At 36.0% G+C, this 27,377-nt stretch overlaps 2 protein-coding genes across 3 annotated transcripts; both read right to left on the reverse strand.

Moving 5' to 3' along the window:
- Window positions 1–8,591: 8,591 nt before the first annotated feature.
- LOC104089262 (dehydrogenase/reductase SDR family member FEY-like) lies at window positions 8,592–19,063 on the reverse strand. Of its 2 annotated transcripts, none has more exons than XM_009594114.4 (8): window positions 18,743–19,063; window positions 17,957–18,077; window positions 17,678–17,795; window positions 16,192–16,328; window positions 15,155–15,256; window positions 13,564–13,656; window positions 10,571–10,643; window positions 8,592–9,267 (listed from the first exon to the last, which is right to left on the reverse strand). In XM_009594114.4, exons 1-8 carry the CDS (start codon window positions 18,991–18,993, stop codon window positions 9,005–9,007), a joined length of 1,158 nt encoding a protein of 385 aa, XP_009592409.1. In that variant the 5' UTR covers window positions 18,994–19,063; the 3' UTR covers window positions 8,592–9,004. The 2 variants fall into 2 exon arrangements, with proteins under 2 accessions (XP_009592409.1, XP_070053475.1); XM_070197374.1 differs by having other exon boundaries at window positions 17,957–18,081; window positions 18,743–18,952.
- Window positions 19,064–21,589: 2,526 nt separating this feature from the next.
- On the reverse strand, window positions 21,590–26,584 carry LOC104089263 (uncharacterized). The gene is made up of 6 exons (XM_009594115.4): window positions 26,425–26,584; window positions 26,287–26,313; window positions 26,121–26,183; window positions 22,143–22,221; window positions 21,999–22,044; window positions 21,590–21,819 (listed from the first exon to the last, which is right to left on the reverse strand). Exons 1-6 carry the CDS (start codon window positions 26,464–26,466, stop codon window positions 21,810–21,812), a joined length of 267 nt encoding a protein of 88 aa, XP_009592410.1. The 5' UTR covers window positions 26,467–26,584; the 3' UTR covers window positions 21,590–21,809.
- Between the last annotated feature and the right edge of the window lie 793 nt (window positions 26,585–27,377).

A 27,377-nucleotide genomic window follows, 5' to 3' on the forward strand; every position in this document is an offset into this window, starting at 1 on the left:
TGGGGGAGGGGGTGGGTGGTGCAAAAACAAGAAAAAAACAGAAATTTAAAAATTATAAAAATAAAAAATACAAAATAAAAAACTTTTTTTGTGCGGGGGGTGGGAGTGGGTGGTACAGAAAAATAAAAAAATAGAAATTTAAAATTACAAAAAAAAAAAATTTGGGGGAGGGTTAGTAGGGTTGATGGTGACGAAAAAAAAAAACCTTTTTGGAGAGAGGGGTAGGGTGGGTAGGCATGGGTGGGATTAGGTGGGTGGGGGTGGAGGTGGAGGTAGGTTAGTGAGGGTGGGGAATAGGGTAGAGAAGGTTGAGAAGGAAAATTGAAAAATATTTTCCTTCCTACCAAACACACCCAAAAACATAAATTATTGTCCACAAAAAAAACTTTCCTCATCTCATTGTATGCATGTAATTATTTTTAGCTTGAGATATTTGCATTGACACATTGTTTGAGGGATAAGGAATAACAATTTCGGGATAAAATATTATATTATTTTGTCTCATGTTTGATATAGATATTAACTAGTCTCGAAACTATTTTATACTAAAATAATGAGATTAGCTATCTTACATAAGGTGAAATAGTTAATCATGTGGTCCCATCCTGGTAACCAAACGATCCCCATATACTTCATTTATCCCAATTTATAAAAGATTTAGGGGTCGTCTGATACGCGAACTAAATTAATTCGAAATTATAGTCTTGGGATTATAATTCATAGGCTAATTTATCTGACCCGGAAGGTGCGATAAAATAATGTACCAAATTTGATGGGATAAGATTGGATATCCAGGATTAATTTTAGGACTAAGTTTATACTATGTTTGATTAACGGTATAAATTTATTCCGAAATAAATTTATACCGCCAACTAAATATAGTATAAATTTAGTACTACACTTTATCCCATCTTATCACGCGTACCAAACGACCTCTTAGAGTATGAGAGTTCAAATATCTAACTTCCGTTTGAAATTTGAGTATAGATTTTTTACTTTTTTCAAAATAAATTTACATATCTAACATGTATCTATATTATTATAAAAGCATGAATACAATGTTGGTTTACAAAAATAATCTTTTAATATTAAGTATAAAAACTCACAATAAAAGGATATAATCGAAATTCTAGACATTAGCCTTATAATCCTATTAGTTTAAATACATAATACTGCACGTTAGGAATCCTACACGATTACCTTTACGAATCCCATTAGTATAATTACTTTCGGGCATATACATATAATACTACATGTTAGCATGTAAACCTAATACCTTTAGGAACACGTTCGGTTTCTATTTATATAATTACTTTCGAGGTAAATACATATTTTTAGCCATGTAATCCTATTACTTTTAGGATATATTTATTAAAAAATTCTATTACTAATTTAATTTGAAAACGTATTATATTGTCCTATTACTAATTTAATTTGAGAATGTATTATATTTTCAAAATTCATTTAGAAAAAGGATAGCCTATATTATTATAAAAGTATTAATACAATATTGATTGATCAAAATAACCCCAAAATATTAAACAGAAGAACTCATACGGAAATGACATAACTATAATAACCTATTTTTTTGTACTACAATAACTTCTATGTCAATTTTTTTAATATTTTAGATTTTAAAATTAATAAAATTTTGTCTATTAAATTTTCATTAAAATATGTAAGAAGGTTTAATAAAATCAGTTTCATAAAAATCCTTCGCATTGACAATAAATTACCACTCCATAATGTCCAATATCAAGAAAAAATAAAAGTAATCTTAGGTGGACAGCATAAAGCATTAAAATTAAAAATAAATCTCCACGATATTATATTTTATATTATTAAAGTTGAACTGCTTTCCTACTCAAATAATATTTTATTATTATTAATTTTTTGTGTAATATTCAAAAATATACCCCATTATTAAGAACATCTAAGAAATTATTTAAGAATACAAAAGTGTGATAAAGAAAAAGAAAAATGATTGGTAAGAGTTAATATTACTGATGATTTTGCAAACATAAAGATATAAAAGTGGAATGTCAGATCGAACTTTTTACTCTTTGAAAATAAAATTTATGGTGGATAAAGTTATAAAAATAATAGATGAACTGATATTACTAATCTAAATCAACATAAAATAAATTATTTCTTATGTTAAGATCAAATAATTAAATCCTTCAATTAATTATAAAGCAAGTGAATCCAATTCAATTATTTTTTAAATTCATCATGTGAGTAAAATTATTTTTCAAGTAAAAAAAATCTTAAGGTACATAAATTTATTCCATGAAAAGAGCGTTAGAGCTTAAAAAATTAGATCCCAAAGTAAAAAAAGATTAGTATAGTATTAAGAATCAAAAGGTAATATAAGTGTTTGAGGAAACACAATTAAAACTAAATCTTGAACAAGAATAAGTTTTCAAGACTATATTATAAAGAATCGACTCTGGTATAGCGGGATTATCCTTTGTAGATGCCTCTGAAATCGAAATAATATTCCTATGTCATACATTATTTGCAAATGTCAGATCAAGAGGCATGATACTGTTAGCAATAATAATAAGTGATGTACTAGCAACGATTTTATTATGAGGTCGTACAACTCACTTTAGATTTGATATATATTTTTAAACAACTGAAATAACCATCACAAATATATCAAAGAAGAGCAATGGTGCTAAATTTCCAAGGAAAGCAAAATTGATAATATGGGAAGAAACGCTTATGGCTAAGCGTCAAAGGATTGAAACAATTGCCCATAGTTTTAGAGATAGATTGTATATCAATGAACCGTTTGGTGGAAAATTAATGGTTTGGAAGGTGATTTCCATCAAGTACTGTCAGTAGTTCCAAAATCGATGAAAGTAGAGACTGTAAAAGCTAACTTGCCAAAAATATACTTATGGCCTCAAATAAAAAAGATTCAAATGACACGAAATATAAAAGTAAGAACATATCCATCATTCAGTAACTTCTTTCTTCATGTCGGAAACGAAGAAGAGCATCTAATAAAAAATGGTTTGATTCCTCCAGAACACGTGGTTATCAAGCTCAATGGTAATACTTGTACATTTAATAAGGGAAATGTTCCCACCATTAGATTTAAACGTAATTTGTGCAAGTTACGTGATAGAAATTAAAGAGCTATCTTAGCCAGCAGAAATGAATATGTTGATCGACTAAATAAAAGGTTGATTGCTAAGTTTATGGTAAAAACAAAATATTTTTCAGTTTTTGATTCAGCAGAAGATGATACCAGCAATTACTATCAAGAAGAATACTTAAATACTTTAATACCAAATGGCCTTCCACCATACAAGTTTGTTATTTCTTACATATGTTAGTGTTACCGTATATATAATAGACTAAGTTAAAATTGATCTTCCATTGCATATAGGTTGATTTTGACGAAAAATATGCATGTCATGCTATTAAAAAACTTAGATCCCTCGAATAGCTTATGTAATAGTACACATATAGTATACAAAAGTTTTGACAATAACGTCATACATGCAAAAATAACTGGTCAATGTGCTTCCAAGTACGTGTTTATCCCCGAATTTAACTTCCATCTTCCAAAACTAAAGAATATCCTTTTAACTTTGTGGGAAAATAATTTTCAGTATGTTTATATTCTGTAATTATGTAATGACCCAACCGGTCATTTTAACTTTTAGAAACTCGTTCCCTAAAATAAAACTCTCCGAACATGCTTTTATTAATTAATGACTTGCGGGGATAGTTGTTTTTGGATTTGGAAGTGTGTGGGTTGAAATCGGAACACTTGGTTCCTTAAGTTAACTTTAAATGGACAAGTTTGACTTCGGTCAATATTTTGAGAAAATGACCCCGGAATCGGAATTTGACGGTTCCAATAGGTTCGTATGATGATTTTGGACTTGGGCGTATGTCCAAATCGGGTTTTGAATAACCCGGGAGCGTTTTGACGCTTAATAGTAAAAATTAACTATTTGAAGATTTAAAATTTTTTAAATTTGGTTTGGGGTAGTTTTTTGAGTTATTGAAGTTCGTTTGTAATTCCGAGTTTGGGAATAGTTCTGTATAGTGATTTAAGACTTACACGTAAAATTTCGTGTCATTCAGAGTAGTTTAAGTATATTTTGGCGCATTGGAAGTAAATTGAAGAACTTGAAATTCTTAAGTTTGAATCAATTTGGTTTAGGGTATAATTCTTAAATTTGATGTTGTTTTACGCGTTCCGAGAGTTCGAACGAGTCCGTTTTATGATTTCAAACCTGTTGGTATGTTCGGACGGGGTCCCGGAGTCCCCGAGTGGCAATCGGACGAGGCTTAGACCAAGTTGGAAGGTAGGTGCCAAAACTGAAGCTCCCACCTACTGTAAGAATCGCACCTGCGCATGGCCAGTCGCAGGTGCGACATTCGCAGATGCGAGATTTCTTCGCAGAAGCGGAAAAGAAATGTGAGGCCTGCCATCGTAGGTGCGGAATATTGGGCGCACCTGCGAACGCGCAGGTGTGAGGCTAGACGCGCAGATGCGAGAATTGGCAAGACGAGTGGAACTCGCACCTGCGTTCCAACCTCCGCAGGTGCGAAAGGCCTGTTTGGCAAAAGCTTAAAAGAACGAGAATCCGTCATTTTTGCCCGTTTTCTCTCCACATTTGGGCGATTTCAGAGCTTTTGAGAAGGGAGTTTCAACTAGCAATTGAAAGGTAAGTTAATTTCACACCCCTTGAGTTAAATACATAGATTATAGGTAGATTATAACTAGTAAATTTTAGAAATCAAAGATTTAGATGAAAAACCTAGATTTTTATAAAAGTGAGATTTTAACCACGAAAATAGTTATGGAATTGGATAGAAATTATATATTTAAGTTCTTGAGATTATGGGTAACGTTTTCATCCGAAAATTTCCAGAATCCGAGCACGTGGGACCGAGGTGAATTTTAAAATTTTTATCATTTTGGATAAGGTAATTTATTTAATAGATAAATTTTGAATCATTTAGTATATATTAATTATTTTGTATAATATTTGGATAGTTTTGGATTTTAGGCGTCGAATCGAGAATTCAACGCGACGTGATAATCGGAAAGTGGACTTTGAGACGAGGTAAGTCTCTTGTCTAATCTTGCGAGGGAGAAATTATCCCATAGGGATTAAATTGAATAATTATTGCTAATTGCGGGGGCTACGTACGCACGAGGTGACGATAGTCCGTACGTAGCTACTATTAATGCTAAAGTCCGGGTAGTTTAGGACTCAATGCATGAATTACTTGTGTAAATTGTATTCTTTGTTTAATTAATATTAATTGATATATGTATGAATATAATGTGAATTGTTAGATAAAGATATTAAAGGATGAAAATCTCATATGCTTGATTTTCTGTTTAAATTAATTAATTATTAAAAGAAATTGTTCTTCCTCCCGAATTTATCTTATAAAAAATATACTCTCCTTCCGGAGGTACATAAGAAAATGTCCTCCTTTCTTGTGAAGCGGGCCGAACGCCTCGGCAGGACAGATGCATCTATGGATCGTGCCGCACGTCCCTCGGCAGTGTACAAGACACTCTGGATCGGTCCGTACGTCCTTGGCAGAAATCGTGCTTAATAATAATAATTACACGATACTTTAATAGTTTATTTCAGCTTGCGAAGCTAATTGATAAATTGGAGAATCCTTTGAATTTAATGAATTAATATTCCTGCTTGTTAAGGAATTGATTGTTATTCCTGTAAATGAGATTTAATTGATAAATTAGAAATTATTTGAATTTAAGAAATCTAATTAATATATTGAGAATTGTTGCATTTGAAGGAATTTGATTATTTCCACTGGTTAAATAAATTATTGTAAATTCTGTGAATCATGCTGATTTAAATATTCTAGTTGTATTTCAATTATTATGATTGACCCATAGTGAGTGTCAAAGTCGGCCATCTCGTCTCTACCACTTCGAGATTAGGCTTGATACTTACTGGGTACACGTTGTTACGTACTCATACTACACTTGCTGCACTTTTTGTGCAGGACCTGAGGCAAGTACTAGTGGGGGACCTATCGTCTTACACCCACGTTATCCAGGGGTATAGTGGTGAGCTGCCTTTCTGAGCCGTTCTGCAGCTACTAGTGTCTCTCCTTGTATTTTTTATTCTGTCTATTTTTATTTCAGACAGTATTTGAGGTTTTGTATAATCTACTAGATGCTCATACACTTGTGACACCAGGTCTTGGCACACACATTGGTAGAATTTGGTATTTTATTATTTTTTTGATTTTAAATTTTATCAATATATGCTTAATTTATTAAGTTGGCTTGCCTAGCTGTAGTGTTGGGCGCCATCACAACCTATAGGTAAAATTGGGTCGTGACAAATTATGTAATAAATAAAGCAAAAAGATAAACATTCTAAATATTGGACTATATTTACAACAATATATTTTCTTACACGAATAACTATATATTTCATTCTCAAGAGGAATATCAATATCGACAACAAGATTTCTGGTTATGGCAGAGCGACCAAAGTATTAGAAGGAAATATACACAAAAAAACATCATTTACATAGAAGTGTTAGGTAATATACCATCACATTAAATACTTTTAAAGTACAATACATAATTATCTAATTAACATAACTAGATTGATCATTTGTGTAAGTTCTGATGATGTCCTTTTATTTTGAATTCACATATTATGCTAATGTAATAATATTTTTCGGCATTTAGATGATTGTTGTATTATTATGCATAAAATTTCTCTAATTAATTTTGTTGTTTCTTCATATAAATAAATATTTAAACTATCACGTGTCATTATTAACGTGCAACGCACATAGATATTAGTATTTTTAAAAATTGAGAATATTCTAGTAAAAAAATGGTTTGATTCCCCAAATAATTATGCCTTCATATAAAACGAGACACAGCGAATATTTTAATTTGTAAAGTTAACTTGTTCTAGTATATATTTATTTACAATTACTTAAAACTAATTAAGTTATGATGTCAAGTAAAATAGAATCAAATAATTTACTGTGAGAACGCAAAACTATTTCTTGCTGTCCTAGTACAATTGCTGCCTGTCTATTGCCTATATACAGGGGAAGGATAGTGTGATCAGATCAATGTCCTCTAAAGGCATATAAGAGATCGAATCCGAGATTTTTTGTCAAAAGAGAGTGTACGTGTCTGAGTGATTTTATGGCGTGCGTCGCACAAGTGACATTAATTGTGTGAGGCATCTTTTTACCTCACCTAATTGTGGACTAATATCTTATATATTTGGGTCTACAAAATTTTGCGTTGTGAGATAAAAAAGAGGACTCATACAGCTAGTATTAGTTGTGTGAGGCACAAAGTAAACTTTGTCGTCTTTGCACGTTTTGTAAACGCTAGCAAATGGTTATCCTACATTATTTGGGGCATTTACACGAATGATCTTTTCTGAAGTCACTACTTAAATTTGTCTCAGAAAAAAAATATTCATCCAATTGCTTAAAGGTGAAGTGTATAGTGGCGTCAAAAGGAAAGTCATCCTATGCAAATAATCCAATTATTTGTCCAATCTTAGACAGGGTGGGGAAGTGCATAATTAGCCACTAATTAGAGTTGTATTTATTTTTAAGTCAATGTTTAAAATGTATTTACTCTTTAACTAGTGCTTTAATAAACTTTTAACCGCCCGGACGAACATACTCCTGTGCTAGACATGATGTCCTTAACTTTATGAGTGTTGTGTAAATATTAAGGATTAAGTGTCATGAATTAGCACATTTTGTTTTAAACTTTAGGACATCTTGTCCTTAACTTCATATATGCAGTGTAAATGTTAAGGACATGGTGTCCTTAACTTCATGAGTGTTGTGTAAATATTAAGGACAAAGTATCCTGTATTTGCTCCTTCTGTTGTTAAACTTTAGGACATCATGTCCTTAACTTCATATGCGCAGTATAAATGTTAAGGACAAAGTGTCCTGTATTTGCACCTTCTGTTATTAAACTTTTGGACATTATGTCCTTAACTTCATGAGTGTTGTGTAAATATTAAGGACAAAATATCCTTAATTTCATGAGTCCTTAATATTTACACAACACTCATGAAGTTAAGAACACCATGTCCTTAATATTTACACAGCACTCATGAAGAAAGGGTAAAACCGTCTTTTCGTATTAATTTTAATAGAGTTGTGGCTATTTTTGCTCAGCATTAAAAATACTGGATAAGAACTAAATACCGTATATTAAAAAGTGGCTTTCCCATGCCACTTCTACTTTAACACAAGTTGGGTAAGGCCCATTTGCAGTCACCATATAAAAAGGTTTTGGCCAATTAGCAGTCGTAAGGCTAAGGCTGACATGTCTTGATCCCGAAATAAGTAAATGTAGAATCTGTTTGAAAGGTAATTTGAATTAGCGGTCGGAAATCATTGTCACTCGTTAAGCCTCCCAATATAATTGATTTCAAGGAGTGAAAGCCAGTATCTATATTTGGTTAAATGAAAGAGAAGTTGCGGACCAGGCAGCCGCATCCTTCTGTGGCATTAGACAAGAATCAATATATAGTTGTGGCCGTGTGAGAAGCAACTGCTAGTCAAAATTTCTCTTAGCAATGCATTAGAAGCGCACTGGATATTTTTCATTATCAGATGGTATAACATGTAATGGACGTCTTTGAAACATGTTCATGCGTACAAGCATTAACGCAACAAACCGAAAAAAAATCAGCGTGGACTTAAGACGGGGGAAAAAGGACTCCACTGAAGAGCAAGAAAACAAAATACATGCCTGTGTCAAAGGCAGTCAACTTCTTACACGTAAACATTAGCAAAAGCCAAAAAGTTCCTATCACGTAATACATGTTTCTACAACATGCTCCATTTGTTCCTTTGAATACTGAAACAGATCAAGATGACCTTGCGGAGTGGCAAACATCGTGGATAGTGGATGCTGTCCGAACCAGTCCAGGCATTGAGCAAGAGAGTAAAGCATACAATCCCATCACAGATGGAGTTACTCCTGGGAATTCCCATATCGGCATTTAATTTCTTCCCCTTCTATAAGCCTCTCTACTGAGTCTAAAGGAAGGCCAACCAAATCTAGCGTCTTCTCCCATACCTTGTAAGAAGTTTCGACATTATGTGCTTCTTCAGAAGCATTTGTGGGACGACAATCGTGAGAGATGTAAGCACAGACTGGCCAATCATCTGCTTTCAGCATTTCACAATACTCGGATATTTGAGGATCTGTAGCTGCAAACAAGGTACTTCTAGCGCCTGCAACAACCGGATTAATTTGAGTACGTTTTACACTATACGCATGGGGATGCATTAGGGAAACAATTAGACTGCACGTTCCAAATAATCAAGCAGTTATTTGGGTTGAGACACCGCTACTACTTAATTTAACTTTAAGCAACTTGTATAGTCTTTCAAGCCCCTTTTTTTTGAGTTCATTTTCTCATTTTTCCATTTTGGTCAAATTAATCTTAGTTTGTTCGCAGTCTTCTTTCCTTATAAAAAAGTATCATTTACCACTGCAGAAAACTATCAAACTAAGTTGATATGCTCGACTTAGTAGTGTATGGAGTCAATGAAGTACATCCGACAATTATGCTGTCATACTAGGCTTTGTTTTGTCTAGTTGTTATTTCTTCAAATTTCTACCGTATTGGTGACTACCGGATGATTGATTGAATGAAGAAACACATGGTACAAACTTTGGAATCGTGCATTTGCGACTCTTTAGAGAGGCTGTTGTAACGTCATACTCCCTCTGTCTCAAATTATCTGTCATGTTTCTTTTTTACACGCCCTTTAAGAAAATATTAAATAGGAAATGTTTTTGACTATTTTAACCTTATTTATATCTTAAGATATAATCTCTCTTCATTTAATACTTACTCATAATTAAGCTACTCTTGAACTTCTAAAATGACAAATAATTTGAAACAACTATTTTTAGAAATCATGACAGATAATTTGAGACGGAGGGAGTAACTTATTTTTTTCGTTTTTGGAAACTAATCATAACTTTTAAGTAGGGACACTCCGGTAAACAGCAAACTGAAACTGCTATGAGGTTCGTGCTGTGTAGTTACACAAGCCTAACTTCCTCAAGTCAAGGAACCCCCACCCCCTCCACCAGGTGTTACTGAAAAGAGGAAACTGGCTCATGGGAACAACAACAACAACAACAACAACAACCCAGTATAATACCACTAGTGGGGTCTGGGGAGGGTAGTGTGTACGCAGACCTTACCCCTACCCTGGGGTAGAGAGGTTGTTTCCAAATGACCCTCGGCATCCTTCCCTCCAAGAACTCCCCACCTTGCTCTTGGGGTGACTCGAACTCACAACCTCTTGGTTGGAAGTGGAGGGTGCTTACCATCAGAGCAACCCACCTTGGGAACAAAACGGGGGAAAAAACTTGCAGTCTGAGCCTCAATACTCTAACATGCGACACAACGTAAAGAAAGATATGAGACGTTTTATTCTCTTTTCCTTTACTGCAAGAACATGCAATGTACACAGTGAAACTTTAAACGAGAAAAAGTACTAGGAGTTAAGAATAACATACCTTCTTCAGCATTAAATATAAAATAGGGTATTAGACGATAACCCACTTGCAGAAACTGAGGAAGATCCCTGGCCTGCAATTTTTGTATGTGTAAACTCGAACTTTAGTATTTGTAAAACGATATCATAGAAAAGGAATGAAAAGAATGGAAACTAAAAAGAAGAAAACCAGGTCCAAGAAATTTAGATTTTTTTTCTTGTTCTTTTTGAGATAAGAAGGGGAGCCTTGGCGTAACTGGTAAAGTTACTGCAATGTGACCAGGAGGTCACGAGTTCGAACCGTGGATACAGCCTCTTGCAGAAATACAGGGTAAGACTGCGTACAATAGACCCTTGTGGTCCGTCCCTTCCCGGGACCCGCATAGCGGGAACTTAGTGTACCGGGCTGCCCTTTTTTTTTAGATAACTGAGAAATCCCCAACCAATTGGCACAATGGTTCGAAACTCGATAATGGGCTGCCCCTCTATCCTTCCCTACTTAAATACCATGCTTTTGTCCGTGGCAAGGTTCAAACCAGCCTAGTGAAGGGGAGATCACATGACCTAGTCAACTGTAAATGAACTTGAAACTTGAATATATAGTTTAGGGAAACAACAGAATTATGGTAAATTTAACCATTTGAATAATCCTTACTGTCATATTATCCCGTCAGAATACTCAATTCTGGAGATTACAAGCTCAGATTACGGTTAAGGATATTTCAAAATCGAAATATGGTTTAGATATTCATCATAGAAATTTGACAAAAAACCCTTATATACCACCCTATAACCCATTATATCTTCCAAGGATAAATGCTCCCCTAAAGAAGGTGGCCACTAAAAGAAGGCTTATGGTATACATTACAAGCTTTATGGTATACATTACAAGCTTAACACATCCTAACGCATGAAGCAAGAGTTATCTTCTGCCCTTTATCAGCAAGAATCTATATATTCCAGATATAACATGGATGTCTCGTATGCTGAGTGATATTGTCGAATGAAATTGTCCAACATAAAAAATTTCGACTTGCTTAGTGTTCAAACTTTAGCATTAAGAAGCCTTAGAGGTCGGCGGTAAAAGCTAACAACTAGTTAAGAAGTACTAAAGTGCTAATGTGCCATATATTACAGATTTATGAACTGTTATAATAGATTGAAAGTGTATATACACTGGGACCTTAATGTATAAAGTCAGAAATGTTACAGAGAGAAAATAGGGAGGAGGCCGTAATATAATGAAAAACTGAGGCGCATCAAAGAATGACATCAACAACTGGCCAACAAGCTGACTCAAGAGATACACTTACTAAGTCGATTTATATGAAGATCAAGTCTACTTAAATGTCTTACATTTACGAAAAGGGGTTTGGTTCAGCAGTAAGAAGGCAATGGCGGATGTGCGAATAGGGCGCATGTCACAAGTTTGAATCATATCACTTACCAGATAGCCCTGTTTCTCATCTTTATTTTTTATTTCAAATTTCTTTTTTCTTTTCAGGGGTCCAAAAGGCTAAAAAAGAGGTACTTAAGAGGGAATAGGGTAGAAGAGCGGGCCCATACTCTCTGAATTTGTGGACCAACTAGGGATAGGGCAGCTAACTCACATGGAATTTTTTGATTACAAAAGAGAAAATATCTTACACCGGCACGTCAAGACAAAGACTTAACCAAAAAAAAAAAGGGAAGAAGAAGAGCCTACAATTTAGTGGCAGTCAAATCATAAAAAGGAAATAGCTGCAAGTTTGCAAATTTTATTTGCAAGAATTGGTGTTGAAGGTGGAAGCTAGAGGAGAGTTTTGGGATGAGATAAAGAAAGCAACCATTGCTTATGAGAAGAAGACATTTTTGAGGTCATTTACAAACTTCCAGATATCTACATGTCTCAGTTGGGTACTAATAGTTAGTGTATTTGCATCCTTAACTTCATTTACTTCTCATGCTATAGGTAGATGGAACAATATTGGGTTTCTTTTTCTTTTTCAGACAATGTGGTCACTCTTGGAAATTGGAGTTAATTATCAGTATAGATAAAGATAAGGCACTGAATTTTTTATCTGTTACAAAACATTTCAAACTGTGAGCTTAATCTGAACAAGAAAGGTGTGGCAGCATTCTTAAGTTTCTTCCTTGAGCAACTAAATATACGACAAGCTTGAAAAAATTTCTACTAACAACTGAAAATCCACCAACACAAAATTTACACCAAGCATAAATCTTCCAGAGGCACCGCATGAAGCAAGAATTCACCTCACCTCAATTGGTTCTTTTAGCATTTAGAGCGGAACATGTTAAGGCGGATTAGTGAATGTCCATGTTTAATTGGGACCAGAACCTCTTCTAGAGAATCTTTTAAATCGAAACAATATGAGGCTCCACCAGTGTTATCAAAAGCGAAAAGCGCAAAAAAGCTCTAAGGTCTTTTGGGGCTTTAAGCGCAAAGCGCAAATAAAGCGTGGGCATTAATGAAAAAAGCGCAAGTGGAGAAAAAGTAAAAATATGTATATACAGTCCAAGACCAATAATTATAAGCATGAATAAATTGAAAAAAATTACGATAAAATGAAATATCAATTGTTTAGTGTCGTCTTGTCAAAATTACACGCATTGGCAAGGAAAGTATGTCTTAGAGCCTTGATGCAACACTGAAGCGCCCCCAAAGCAAGGCGAAGTGCTCAACATGTTTTGAGCCTCGCTTCAGGGCTTAAGCGCGCTTTAAGCGCGCCTTTGACAACACTGGGCTCCACAAGTCAAATATATATGTGGACTAAATAGTGGAAGGTGACCCTCTTTCACATGAACTCATTTACATGTACGTATCGGACACGAGTACACATAAGGATCCAGGACGGGTAAGTCTAGCTTTTTACTAATTTTTAGTGTATATTGAAGGACCTGCACTAAGTACCCACATTCTTATCACACACGTTCTACATCAAGACAAAGGCAGGAGCTCAATGACATAACAGATGGCAACTAGAGAGAAAAAAGATTAAGTTTTTTAGAACTTACAACATTGGTTAGAACAATTCCAGGAGTAACACAGACTACACTTATGCCAGCTTCGGCAGGTAGCCTCTTGTGAAGGACGCTACTGAACATAATCTGCAGTTTTAACCACAGAGGATTAGTTACTGGAGCGCAAATCAACAAAGCCAGACATTCTTTTTTTTTTCATAAATCAAACGGAAACCACATAGAAAGGAGAAGGAAATAAGAGCTTAGCGTCCTAAGTTCACTTCTATCAGAAACCCTAGATGATTTAATTTTATAGCTGAAATGATTACTAATAAGAATCTACATAAAGTGTACTTTTAATACTTGATCTTTTGCTTTCATGTCCCTTGCCTGGTGTTCAGTGCTGATGTAATGTGTGCAAAGGCTTCCCATATTACATATCACATTGATGATTAGAAGTGCTGAAAAGTTGAAAGGCTGGATAGTTTGTTTTCCTTTCCTGTCCAGTATTTTCAATCCAAGCCAAAATAGGAAAAACCGCAAGCACCACTAGGCCGGGTCGTCGGTTGAACGTCATTAGGGTCCGATATTCATTCCTTACTCAAACAAAAATTAAAACCAGTGTGGGTCGACTTTCTAAAAGAATTTGCACATGTGTATTAGCGTGACTTTCTACAAGCAAATAAACATCTCCCTACAGAAATCAATTTTCAGTAACAACTTGTGGAATTAAGAGATTACAGATTTCCAGTAATGGCTCTCAATTGACATGCAATAAAGCTACAAGAGACGTGCCTTTTGATGTTTGCATCCCAAATTACCAAACAATAATGTATTCTTGTTCCTTGATAACTCTTTGATGGGTCCCATCCAAGATATTCAAATTGCGTTTTTGATCACTAATCAGGATGATCATGTATGATAGCAATCACCTTATGCCTAATGGATGTCAACAATATTGGAGTGAATATGGGCTAGTGAAATCAAATACTAGTATTTCTATCAGCATAAATTGAGTAGATAGTAATACAAGATGTGTGCAGCTTAAGAGTCCTATTCAAAAGAATTCTCCTCTCCACAAAACCCATCGCTCATCTAATGGTGGAGTATCATGTTTGATTGTTAGTTAGAAGAAAATACTCCAACGTTTAAAAAATAACCTGTTTCATTAAATGTATAAAAGTATTGTTTGCATTTTGCTTGTCACTCCATGCGGTCTAACAACATGCATCTTCTTTCAGTTGCATTTATTGGACGATATCCAATAAATATTCTCTATACAGCTCTAGACTGAGATTTACAGTATGCTCCTTAACTACAACTGTACTATTATGCACAAAAACTAGTGAGATTGTGCTAAAACGATACAGAATGCGCAACCTTCAGTGCACTTGGCAGCTGTGTGAGTCAGATCAGGCAGACCATGGAAGGGGCGTTATATGGCAAAATTAAGGTTTCTAAGCTTTATTTAATAGGCAGAACGTAAGCTTCGCGAATCATGGAAAAAACGGAGTATAACTACGCAGCCACTTGTGTTAAGGTGCTTTAGTGCAGTGGTCGAACAGGTTGTGGCATCTCAATTAACAATAACAGGACAAGCAAAAAACCTTTAGCAGGTAATAGCTAATAACTTTTTAGACAATACCTGAGCAAGCTTACTGCCTCCATATCCCACTACACTGGTGTACTTCCTCTTTCCAGATACAACATTCATATCTTCTGGATCAACAAACCCAACATAGTGCATCTACACAGGCGAAATAAACTATATTCCTGTCAGCTGGCGTGACAATAGCCATACACTGAAACGGGAAACCTATTCCAGAATCCAACATAGTTGCCAAAAAAAAAAAAAAAAAAAAGTTATCCTGCTTTTGGTCTTTCAACATATTATGATGCAATCACTTAAATCAAAAGACATTTATTTCCTAGCAACTAAATCTACCCCTCGAACTTCGATACTTGGTTTTGTTGGAGAATAGACTTAATGGTTATTACAGCAGAACATCTACTTCGTCCTTTATATTTCACTTTCAATCCCAAATTTGGCATGATTATAGGGTTTATTAGCTACCACGTCTTTTTTTTGTCCTTTTCATATCCACTATAATGATTTATGTCATAAAACCACCTATTCTTTATTAGCTACCACGTCTTTTTTTTTTGTCCTTTTCATATCCACTATAATGATTTGTCATAAAACCACCTATTCGATCATTATGTAGCATAGTCCAGCAAGTCCTAATAATGTGCATCCCTTTTTTTATTCATTTGTAATCTTAACGCATACACCAGAAATCTTAAAGGACAAAGATCCAGGCCAAGCAACTTCAATTTCCCAAGCAATAAAATACCTTCTTTGCTCAGACTGTTCATGAAAAGGCAAAGGCTTCCAAAAAGAAAAGGACAAAAATAATGAAGTACATGCTGAACCACCTACTCTTTGCTGTCTATTGTTGCTTCAACAAGCTTATGCTTTATACTATCCCAAATTAATGAATACTAGATAACCGTTTTCACCAATGCTGAAACTTCAATTTGCAACTTATTTTAACGTATCTCGTGGATATCATGGAAAGATAGGAATCATTTAAAGCAATAACTTAGTGCAAAAGGTGAGGAGAGAAGCAGTTGAGTATATAACATATCCATCTAGAACGGGGGCATATTGCTAAGACTTACCGTAGAGTTCACGTTAATAATTCGGCTGGGAGAGCCTCTAATAAGTGATGGTAAAAGCAATATGGAAAGCATCGCTGGAGCTAGATGATTCACTTGCATGTGTTCTTCATACCCATCTTTTGAAAACTTCTGTGGTTCTGTAGAAAACAAAATGATTCATTAGCTTTGTTAGAAGACTCAGAAGCAAAGTCTTACAAGTTTCCAGATAAAAGCAAGTCCATTCACTCAGCTATCATTCATTCAGTTTCCATCAATAGGAGAAAACAGGTTAAAAGTTGTATCGTATTTCTATTGCCAACACTATGTATGTCCATGCTTAAACTGCTAAATAGACCCACACTAGCCAAGCTTTAGTGCATTAGCAAGAAAATATGGCAAAGCAAGCAAAAGCGAGAAGTCAGGCTAAGGCACTGCATTAATACAGGACAGGAGACCAGCATAGAGTTTTCTTGTTACCTATGATCATGATCAAGAGTTCTAGCACATCCATTTAATGTAAACATGATGAACATTTAACTGTAGTTCTAGAAAGAAAAAAAAAGGTTCTAGGAACATATCCGAAGGTGCATATAAAATGTCAATCATAAACTTATAGTTGTTAAGATAACCAATTCCACAGATACAACTGTAAACTGTGTTTTAACCAAGAAATATAGACTAATCGTTGCAACTTACTCTAGGGTAGTAGGAGAACAATTTACTTTACACTTGCACTATATCACCATGCTTGAGTGAGCTTATAAGACGTAAGCATGAGAAGGTGATTATCCAGTTAAAGACGCAGATGCTGCTGCTACAGGCTCTTCCCACTTCAGAAATAGATATGGGACATCCTTTCGTTTTATCCAAATCAACCAAGTAACTAATCAAATAGAATTTGTCATTCAGAATCTCTATAGAATATTCCATCCAAAGACTAGAGCCAAAAACAAACCTTTCTGGAGTTCTTATTTGACATATATCATAAAACCAACTTTTTTCGTATTTACCAGGTAGCACTAGCGAATTCAAAACGTAGACCAGTCTGAAGCTAGTGATGTCCCATTTAAGATTCATTATCATCTCAACTCTAGAAACATTCTAGAAGAATATATATAGAGAGAGAGTAAAAATCAATCATTGATGTGTTTGGTGTCACGAGTTTTTGATAAACACTGATTTATCACATTTACAGATTTAATACCTTGCTTTTCAGAAGTTGTCCATAGTTACATGGAAACAGATCTTTATAGATGCTCCACATAGACCATAGACTTCTAAACTAAGACAACAAACAAAAAAATTGACCACATGATGAAACTTCTAAAACATGCAAACACGCTATAGTATTTGAAAAGATTAAAACTGGATATCAAGCCAATATGCTTTTATGACACAGCTGAAACCTAATAGTTGTTCTCAATGTATTATAGCTCCAATAACGCACAAAAAGAGTGGACATTTTGGTTAACATCAATTAATAAGAAGAAACTAAAATAGCACTAACCTCCTATTGAAAATATGCCAGCATTGTTGATGAGAACATGTAATGGTGCCAAGCGGGCATTCCAAGCTTCTGCGAATTGTGCAACAGAATCCAAAGAGAGAAGATCAAGCTCCATGACCTAGCAACAAATGTGAACCTTATTCAATTAGGAAAATTCTCTCATGAAAGTAGAAGAGATTAACTAATAATAGCTTCAAAATCTTGAAACTTAAACATTTGTAATAATAAAGCTGTATACTTCTTCCTAGATGTATTACTATTAAGTGAAAGACGACATACCTCAATGTTGAGTGGAAGGCCCTTGCCAGACCAATCTTCCTGCCATTTCCGTATTAATTCCTGTGCATTTTTCGTGTTCCTGACAGCCATAACAACATGTGCTCCTGATTCTGCCAACTGCCTGTCTAATGCAAAAGCAAAAAAAAATTGTACATTAGAGCAAAGGTATTAAAACTTGTTCTTAATCTTTGTATCTGGAAGATGAGAGATAAGAGATTAGCGGTATCAACAAGGTAATGAAGATAATAATATAAAGAAAAGGCACATTTCGTCTAACATAATTATTATACATATTTTTTAACGGTGGTGTCCGGGCAACTTGTGGACACGTCGACTATTCCACCTAGTACCTGCTACCTACTACTAGCACAAGTACCAGGTAACTCAACTCACCTCATCTAGTGTTTCTTTGCCTCCGCTGAGATTGGAACGTGAGACCTCAAGGTTCACCTACCACTCATACCCTTGGGTGCTAATATGGTATAATATCATTGGCATCATCGCACCCACCTCACCTAGCCACTACTAACACACCCTTGGGTGCTAATATGGTGTAACATTATTCACCACAAAGGACGTACGCATCAAACCTCGGGAACCAGGATTCAAATTGCACCAAAGACAATAAGCACTAGGTGATTTGTAACAATTTACTAGTGCAGTGGTCAAGGTGCGTGCAATATACTTTAAAATTGGCGCAGAATCTCAAAATGTGCTCAATCCAATAGACAAAATCCAAACAGAAACGGCGAAAGCAAAGTGGAAGAAGCAGAAAGTAAAGCATACCGAGCGATTTCGCGGCCGATGCCGCTGGTAGAACCAGTGACGATGCAAGTGAGATCATTGATAGGAGGGAGAGGCATAGGGTTGTGCAAGTGACTAGCCGATATCCTTTGAAAAAGCATCTCGAAAACCAAATAGAACCACCCTCTTAGCCATTCCATCCATCCTAATGCTTCCTTCTTCGCCGTGTTCAAGGGCTGCTTAGCTTCTTCTTCTTCTTCTTTAGAATTCTTAATCTCCTCCACCTTCGCCATTATCTCCTTTCCTTTGATTCTACGCAGAAAGATTCTCTCCCGAACCTGCTCCGCAACTGTCGCACTTGCTGTCTTCTTTTCTATTATTTATTGCCTTTTGTCTTTTTCTTTGGCCATGTGACTCTCACGTGAGTCATATTAAGACTGATTAGATCATAGATCCGTTCAACCGTTGTTTACTTCTCTCTTTTATTTTTTAAAGACTGATTAGATCATAAATCGCAAAGTCTAATTTTATGGTGATTAGTAGATTAGATATTTATTTTTGGTGAATGTTATGAACCTGAGCTAGTCATTTCCAGGGGACGATCTGACTAACACACCAACTACGGCAAATTAATGGATATTAATATTTTATATTTATACGAGAAAAATATATCTAATCAATTAAATATGATGAAAAAAGTAACCTTCCATTTACTAGGCAAAGGAAGAACTTTAGGCAAATATAGCTTTAATTTAATGATATCTCAAAATTAAAAGAGTTTCGATAATCGTTTTATTTCCCATTTAGATAACTTGTAAACAAATGATTATTATGGCTTTCTTAGAAAGCCCTTACGTTGACATTCATCAAACAAGGGTCCCGTAACTAACAATACGGGTGCAGTCATACACTATATTTGTGCCATTTTTTAATTTTTATCTTATTTTTTAAAATTATTGATTTGGTAGCCATCTCACAAAAAAAATCATAATAATATGACAATTACACCCCTGACAAAAGATATAAAACGATCTCCCCCTCTCCTCTCAACAATTTTATAAAAAAATCAGAAACTTGTCCAGATTCATCTTCAGAATCACACTTGCATGAAGTTGTTTCACCTTCGTGCTAATGCATGCTGAAGTTATTTATCCTGCAGTCTACAGTTTTGCCATGAATTTTATCTGAAACTTCAGTCTAAAAATGCTGAAGTTATTTAGTTCGTTTGCTAAAACTTCAGACTAAACATGCTGAAGTTATTTAGTTCATTTGCTAAAATTTCAGACTAAAATTTCAGACTAAACATGCTTAAGTTATTTAGCTCATTTGCTAAAATTTCAGACTAAACATGCTTAAGTTTTTATCTTGTAGTATGTAATTTTCTAATGAGTTTTTGCTAATGCATGTTGAAGTTATTTAGTTCATTTGCTAAAATTTCAGACAAAACATGCTGAAATTATTTAGTTCAATTGCTAAAATTTCAGACTAAATATGCTTAAATTTTTTAGTTCATTTGTTAAAACTTTAGACTAAACATGCTTAAGTTTTTGTCTTGCAGTATGTAATTTTCTAAAGAGTTTTTACTAATGCATGCTGAAGTTATTTAGTTCATTTGCTAAAACTTCATACCAAAACATGCTAAAGTTTTGTAACGCAATCTACAATTTTGTCCTGAGTTTTATCCGAAACTTCAATCTAAACAAGCTGAAGTTTTTTTGTTTATTTGCTAAAACTTCAGCCTAAACATGCTTAAGTTTTTGTCCTGCGGTTTGTCAATAGTCTTTTATTAGAGAAGGGCAAAATCGTCTTTTTTAAAATACTTTTAACAAAAAAATAGATACGGATACAAAAAAATAAAATAAAATAGATATAAGTTAAAAAGGAATGACCAAATAAGGCGCTCCATGCAATTACTTGATTATATATTATGGCATACAATGTACTTACAAACAAAATTGAAAGATGGAAATTATTTACCAATTCTAGTGGTCTAGATAGTAGTGGTAATTTGTTCTATATGATGTTCCAAATTGGTCTAAAACCTGTGCCTTGGGATTGGGAAGGCTGCCATAAGATATATATTCTTTCATGTGTTCACGATGTGTTCATTGCCCTATAATATTTCATGCAATTCGACACATGTAATTTTACATTTGAGGAATCAAATGACGGCTTTGCATCATCTTACAGTGAAAGTTATGGATGGATCGAGACACGAAAAAACAGATAAAAGAGTAAAATGAAGATGTTGGATAAGGACTTGAGAAACCTTGTAATTAATCACTCGCCTGCCACACCTAACACTAATATTTCCACATCTTTAGTGGCCCATGGAGTTATTTTCATCTCCACGTTTTAAATACGTATCCATCCCACCAGAGTCATTTCCATATTGTGGATCCCCTACACGAGCAGGATTATTTCCATAAACTGCAGTGTCATTTCGCCTTCCACACTATGGTTGCCCTACATTGATTGTCTTCTTACCAACAAAATGAAATGGGACAGGTATGGAAAAACAGGGGCGGGGGACAAAAAGAATTGCCACTCAGCTAACTTCTACTACTATCTAGCAACTACCACTCTTTTCCTTCCCAGATGTGTCTATAAGAATAAATTGTCACACGCGAAGAGATGGCATAGAAAGATCGATTGCACTAGTCACACGCATACAACACAGAGAGAGCAAGCACCAATGCCATAACTTGGGAAGTCAGAAGTTATGGCAGCAAAACGGACCCAAAGAAACATTTTACGAACAATGACTCCAAATCAAACATATTTTAACAACCAGAGTTCAAACGATAAAAGGGTGTGGTTGATTTATACCCAACCCACTGAAACTTGAAAAATATACACTACTAGTCAAGCCATCAAGCAATCCAGAAATGCAGAGGTTCCCAGATCCTGTTTAATAGATAGACGTTCATACAACAATTAAAGCATTTGATTCAATGAAACCATGTTGAATATACATATAGCAGAATACACAATCTAAATAGAAGTCAGGGCCCATGCAATTCTGTCATTCATGAGGACACACGGTTTCAATTCGCATCCCGTGAACACAAAAGATGCCACCAACCTCCGTACTCCAACTGACAAGAAATTATTTCCCCCTACATAGAAAAAGAAAAGAGTAAAACAGTCAGAGATCCCCCCCCCCCCCCCCGTGGAGGTGAAGGAACATCAGAGAAAGAAGAAAGATCACAACAGAAGATACATATAGACATATAGTAGCTATTTATTTATAAAAAATATGATTGTGCATCAGATAATTAGGAGAGCAATGACATACGTGTTCATCATCAGTGTGATATTATCGCCTTTCAGAAGAATACGCCCTGCAAAAAAATCAGAGGTTAGAGACGCAAGACACATCGAAATATTATTTTCCTTGGTAATTCTAAGAGGGGGAAGAGGTCAAAACAATTTTACCCACCCAACTGTTTTCTGCTTTTCTTCTTCACATTGACTTCCTCAGCATCATCCAGAACCAAATTCATGTACTCATCGAAACCCTACACAAATCAATTACCTATTAGTAAACAAGTAGTCACATGTTTATTCACAGCCCACATAGTGTAGCGTGGAAGTATCTAGATTCGGCATGTTCCGGAGAAATTAACACTTCAAAGTTCTACAAGTCAATCAGTACTAATCCCTTGATCAGACAAGTCATCTGGCCAACAGGATTTAATCCAGGTGCAAGAGGCAAAGCAATATTCAATACTCTTAATTTATCAAAACAAAAAGTATGCAAAAGCAGTAATACAGAGGCAACACATAATTACCAGGCCGCCTTTTGTCAACAACCAAGCACATAGCTTTAAATTTTGCAGTTATAAGGATGAAGAATATATAAGTGGCACAATGATCAGATAAACAGATTTTAGCACTTAAAAAGACCAAAATGATAAAAAATACAGATCAGAATAACATTTACACTGCTTGCTCCAACGGGTGTGGCTTAGCAGCCAATAAGCTGGAGCAAAGACCATGTGAGACTAGGATTCAAATCCTAGCAAAAGCAAAAAAAGCTAGGTGATTGTCTTCTCATATGTCCAAACCTTGGTGGACAGAGTTACAAGTACATGGTGGAAAATGTGAGGTGCGTGAAAGCAACTTGACACCTCTATTATGAAAAAAAATAAAAATAACATTTACACATCTTGCAAAGAAATAGAAAATTTTAAAATGGCCACTAAGCCACACATCTACACCAAGTAACAAAAAGACCAAATGATCAGCTTCATAATCACTTGTCAAAGATTATCATAGAGGTCTTAAGATATAACACGTTCCCCAAAATAGTGACCGCTCACTATAACAAGCTCTGTAACATGAGGCAACAAACAATAATGAGGACAAGTCAGCCAGTATTACATTAGAAATTAGAGTTACCAATTCAAACTACTGGGAATTCAGTCCATCCCAAATTCAAGTTACAGCTACTAGTGCCTCAAGGAACTAGAGTGGGAGTTTACCAAAGAATATGCCCTTTCTTCGCCAATACAACTTTGCAGGTATACATCATGTGTAACAGGCACCAATTATGGATTTGTTACCCCAATGCACTACCAATAGTTCAACCATGAGCTTGCTACAGCACATATGAGCTTCTAATGACGGCCTTTATTGGGTCCAGTAGGACCAGTATGAGTTTCTATGCACAGATCCTGTGTTATAATAGCCAATATGGGTTGTGATCAAATCTGTATTAGTTATTACCAATATTTCTATCATGAACTTGTACAGCATGCATGAGCCTTTTTTATGTCAACTGATAAATATTGCAAGACATTTTGCATACTATCTGAATTGCACCCATCACTACATAAAAATGCGATTGACGTGTGACATTAAATTCAGAGAAAGAATATGATGTGTGGCTTCCTAAAAGCTGGATGATATTTTAGGATGATATACCTTGCCTCAACCATAAAAATCTCTTTTATCTTGTTTCTTTAGTTCTCCTATCTACTGAACATTTTGAAAACTCAGTCCTTCTCATTCTACTAAATCAAACGTGGCTCAGCTTAAACCAGGTATAGACTCATGAAAGTTCTACACAAGATCAACCTAACTTACACCATAAGATATCTAATCATGGTTTACATTAGCCATTAAAAAAAAGACTAGTTTAAAGCTTTGTAAACAATTCTGACATGAGATCATTAAGAGGTTCGAAATTCACAGACAACAACAACATATCCAGGATTATCCCACACCATAGGGTCTGCGCCGAATGGGGAGGATAGTGTGTACGCAGACCTTACCCCTACCTTGTGAGGATGGAGAGGTTGTTTCCAATAGACCCTCGGCTCGGGAAAGCATAAGCACCACATTAATGAAAATATAGACAAGGGACAGTACCAAAAAGCTATATAAAAATAGAATAAAAAACAACAAGATAGTAAAGTGATCAACAATGAAAGAAAACAACGGTTAGTCATAAAAACCTATTACCAACAGAAAGCGAGACTGTGTGCCAATACTACTGTTATGAACACTCTAGACTACTTATTCTACTACCCTAATCCTCGACCTCCATACCTTCCTATCAAGGGTCATGTCCTCGGTCAGCTGAAGTTGCGCCATGTCTTACCTAATCACCTCTCCCCACCTCTTCTTTGGTCTACCTCTACCTCTCCGTAGGCCCTCCAATGTCAACCTCTCACACCTAGAGGCCCTCCAATGTCAACCTCTCACACCTACTCACCGGGGTGTCTGTGCTCCTCCTCACATGACCAAACCACCTAAGTCGCGCTTCCCGCATCTTGTCCTCAATAGGGGCCACACACACATTGTCGCGAATAACCTCATTTCTGATCCTATCTAACCTGGTGTGCCCGCACATTCATCTTAACATCCTCATCTCTGCTACCTTCATCTTCTGGACATGAGCGATCTTGACTGGCCAACACTCAGCCCCATACAGCATCGTTGGCCTGCCCACCACTCTGTAGAACTTACCTTTAAGTTTCGGTGGCACTTCTTGTCACACAAAACACCGGAAGCAAATCTCCATTGCATCCATCCTGCTCCAATACGATGTGTGACATCTCCATCAATCTCCCCATCCCCTGAATAATAGATCCAAGGTACTTAAAACTTCCTCTCCTAGGGATGACCTGTGAGTCCAGCCTCACCTCCCCTTCCCCTCCTTGAGTCTCGCCACAAAACTTACACTCCAAGTATTCTGTCTTGGTTATGCTCAACTTGAAACCTTTAGACTTCAGGGCTTGCCTCCATACCTCTAATTACGCGTTCACACCGTCTCGCGTCTTGTCAATCAATACAATATCATCTGCAAATAGCATGCACCACGACACCTCCCATTGGATGTGGCGCGTCAGTACGTCCATCGCCAGAGCAAACAAAAAAGGGCTGATTGCCGACCCTTGATGCAACCCCATCATAACCGGAAAATGGTCCGAGTCCCTACACACCGTCCTCACTCGGGTCTTTGCTCCATCATACATGTCCTTAATCAACCTAGCGTAGGCAACATGCACACCTCTAGCCTCCAAACATCTCCACAAAACCTCATTCGGAACTTTGTCGTACGCCTTTTCTAAGTCGATGAACAACATATGCAAGTCTTTCTTTCTCTCCCTATACTGTTCCATCACAATCTCCTCACAAGGTGGATGGCTTCTGTAGTCGAACGCCCCGGCATAAACCCGAACTGGTTCTCGAAAATAGACACACTCCTCTTCACCCTTAGCTCTACCACTCTCTCCCGGACTTTCATAGTATGACTAAGCAGCTTGATACCCCGATAGTTATTGCAATTTTGGATATTTACCCTTTTTCCTATATACAGGAACCATCGTGCTTCATTTCCACTCTTCGGGCATCGAAACTCACGGACCAATAAAGTAATAAACTAAACAACTCTACCACTAGGAGTCAATAGTGGTCCATCCCTTTTGGCTCCCTTAGTGAGACAAGCCTCCAACCTTGAGGTTGGAGGTGGTCCATGTGGAAGGTCTGTTCCAAATGTGTGCCAAGTATCATCATCCAGATTATTCTGGCTAGTAAAAAAAAATAATCATGCATTCCAAATATAAGCTAGAACCTCGAACAATTATCTACATTATTATACACGAAAAGGATCTCTGAAGTAGCATGTACAATCAGGACCTTTTTAGATTCTGCATAATTAAAATGTTGTTATAAATAGCATAAGTTATTAGACCTCGAAATTGCTGCATACCTTTGTTTGTTCTGTAGTCCAACAGGTAACTTGCAAAACTTCCTCTCTAATTTAAAGGAAGCAGTGGGCAATTAACTGACTAGTTACGTTGTTTTCACTTCTGTATTTGAGGAAACTATTTGGGAGAAAACATGAAACAGATCATGCTACATTCACATTCCAACTACTAAATTAAAAAGTATGAAAAAGACAGCTTACGATAATACGTCCTTCAATCCTCAGATCTTTCTGCTCGAAAAGCCATATCTGAATGCGAGCTTTCTGTAAGCAATTGCACATAAATTGTAGGAACATGAGCAGAGCATCCATTAAGTAATGTAGTAGAAAATAAAAATTAAGCATAAACAAACGCGGAGAAACTTACACTCTGAAGAAACCTGAAAATCAGGTTCTGCAACAAAAAGAGAAAACAAACGAACAAGAAAACACGTTATCCAAAATCTTAGTGCCGAGTGAAAACTGGGAAGTCCTAAATTAATCATTCAAATATGAAGGAACTTACAATGGGCTGGGTCATAATCCTTTGAACTTTGGTGCTAGCCATGGCTAAGACTCCTGTTTCTCCGACGAAGTAAAGCTCGCTCTGCGGTCAAAGAAAGCAGCTAAACCCTAGCAAATACCCTAATACTTGGATGCGCGAATCGAAATGGCGCCTAATACCGTAGACACATACAAATATAAATTCGGGTTTGGGCTCGCGGAAAACGCCGCTTGCGTCTGGGCTTTTCTTTTCTGTGCACTGCTTCGGCCTGTCTCGTTCCTTAAAAAATTGCAAAAATATGACACTTTTTGAGGTGTCTTTAATTTTTGACCCTCTAGTCCTATGGGTGGACTTTAAGATCAAAAGTTAAAAGTATTGCCCATAAGGCAAGCGAGAGATAATACTTGTTAACTTAAAGTTCTGCCCATAGAACAAGCGGGGACGAAAATTCAAGGAGCTATTATCACTTCTAGCCATCCGAAAAAAACTAATGACAATCGGTAGCCATAAATTTCAATATACATTTTATAGCCCAAAACTAATTCTAGGTCTAGCCACCGAAATTGACAAACCCAACTATCACGGAAACACAATGTTGAGTTGCAGCAAGAACCCTATCTTGTCCTTCTATAGTCGCCACCATCAACCCTTCTCTCTCTCTATTTTCCTTCATTTCTCTTTCAACCTGGCTCTATATATCTATGTGTGTGGATTGAATTGAATTGAATTGATATATGTATAGAGATTTGGGGTGTTTGAAATTAGGGGTTGGGAGAAAGGGGAAGGAAAATAGGTCCTCGATCGAAGTGAGGGGGGAAAGAGGGGAGAAAGAGGACTAGAATTGTTTGGTGGGTTTTGGGAGTTGCAATTTCGAAAATTCAAATGTGGATTGTAGCGTCCATTTCAGCAGCTGCTGCCTTCGTCCTTCCAACTTCCAAAAATAGATTTTAGTATTATTTTTGAAGTATTTTGCT

This window comes from Nicotiana tomentosiformis, chromosome 3 (genome assembly GCF_000390325.3).
Source record: "Nicotiana tomentosiformis chromosome 3, ASM39032v3, whole genome shotgun sequence".
In the NCBI taxonomy this organism is placed as follows: domain Eukaryota; kingdom Viridiplantae; phylum Streptophyta; class Magnoliopsida; order Solanales; family Solanaceae; genus Nicotiana; species Nicotiana tomentosiformis.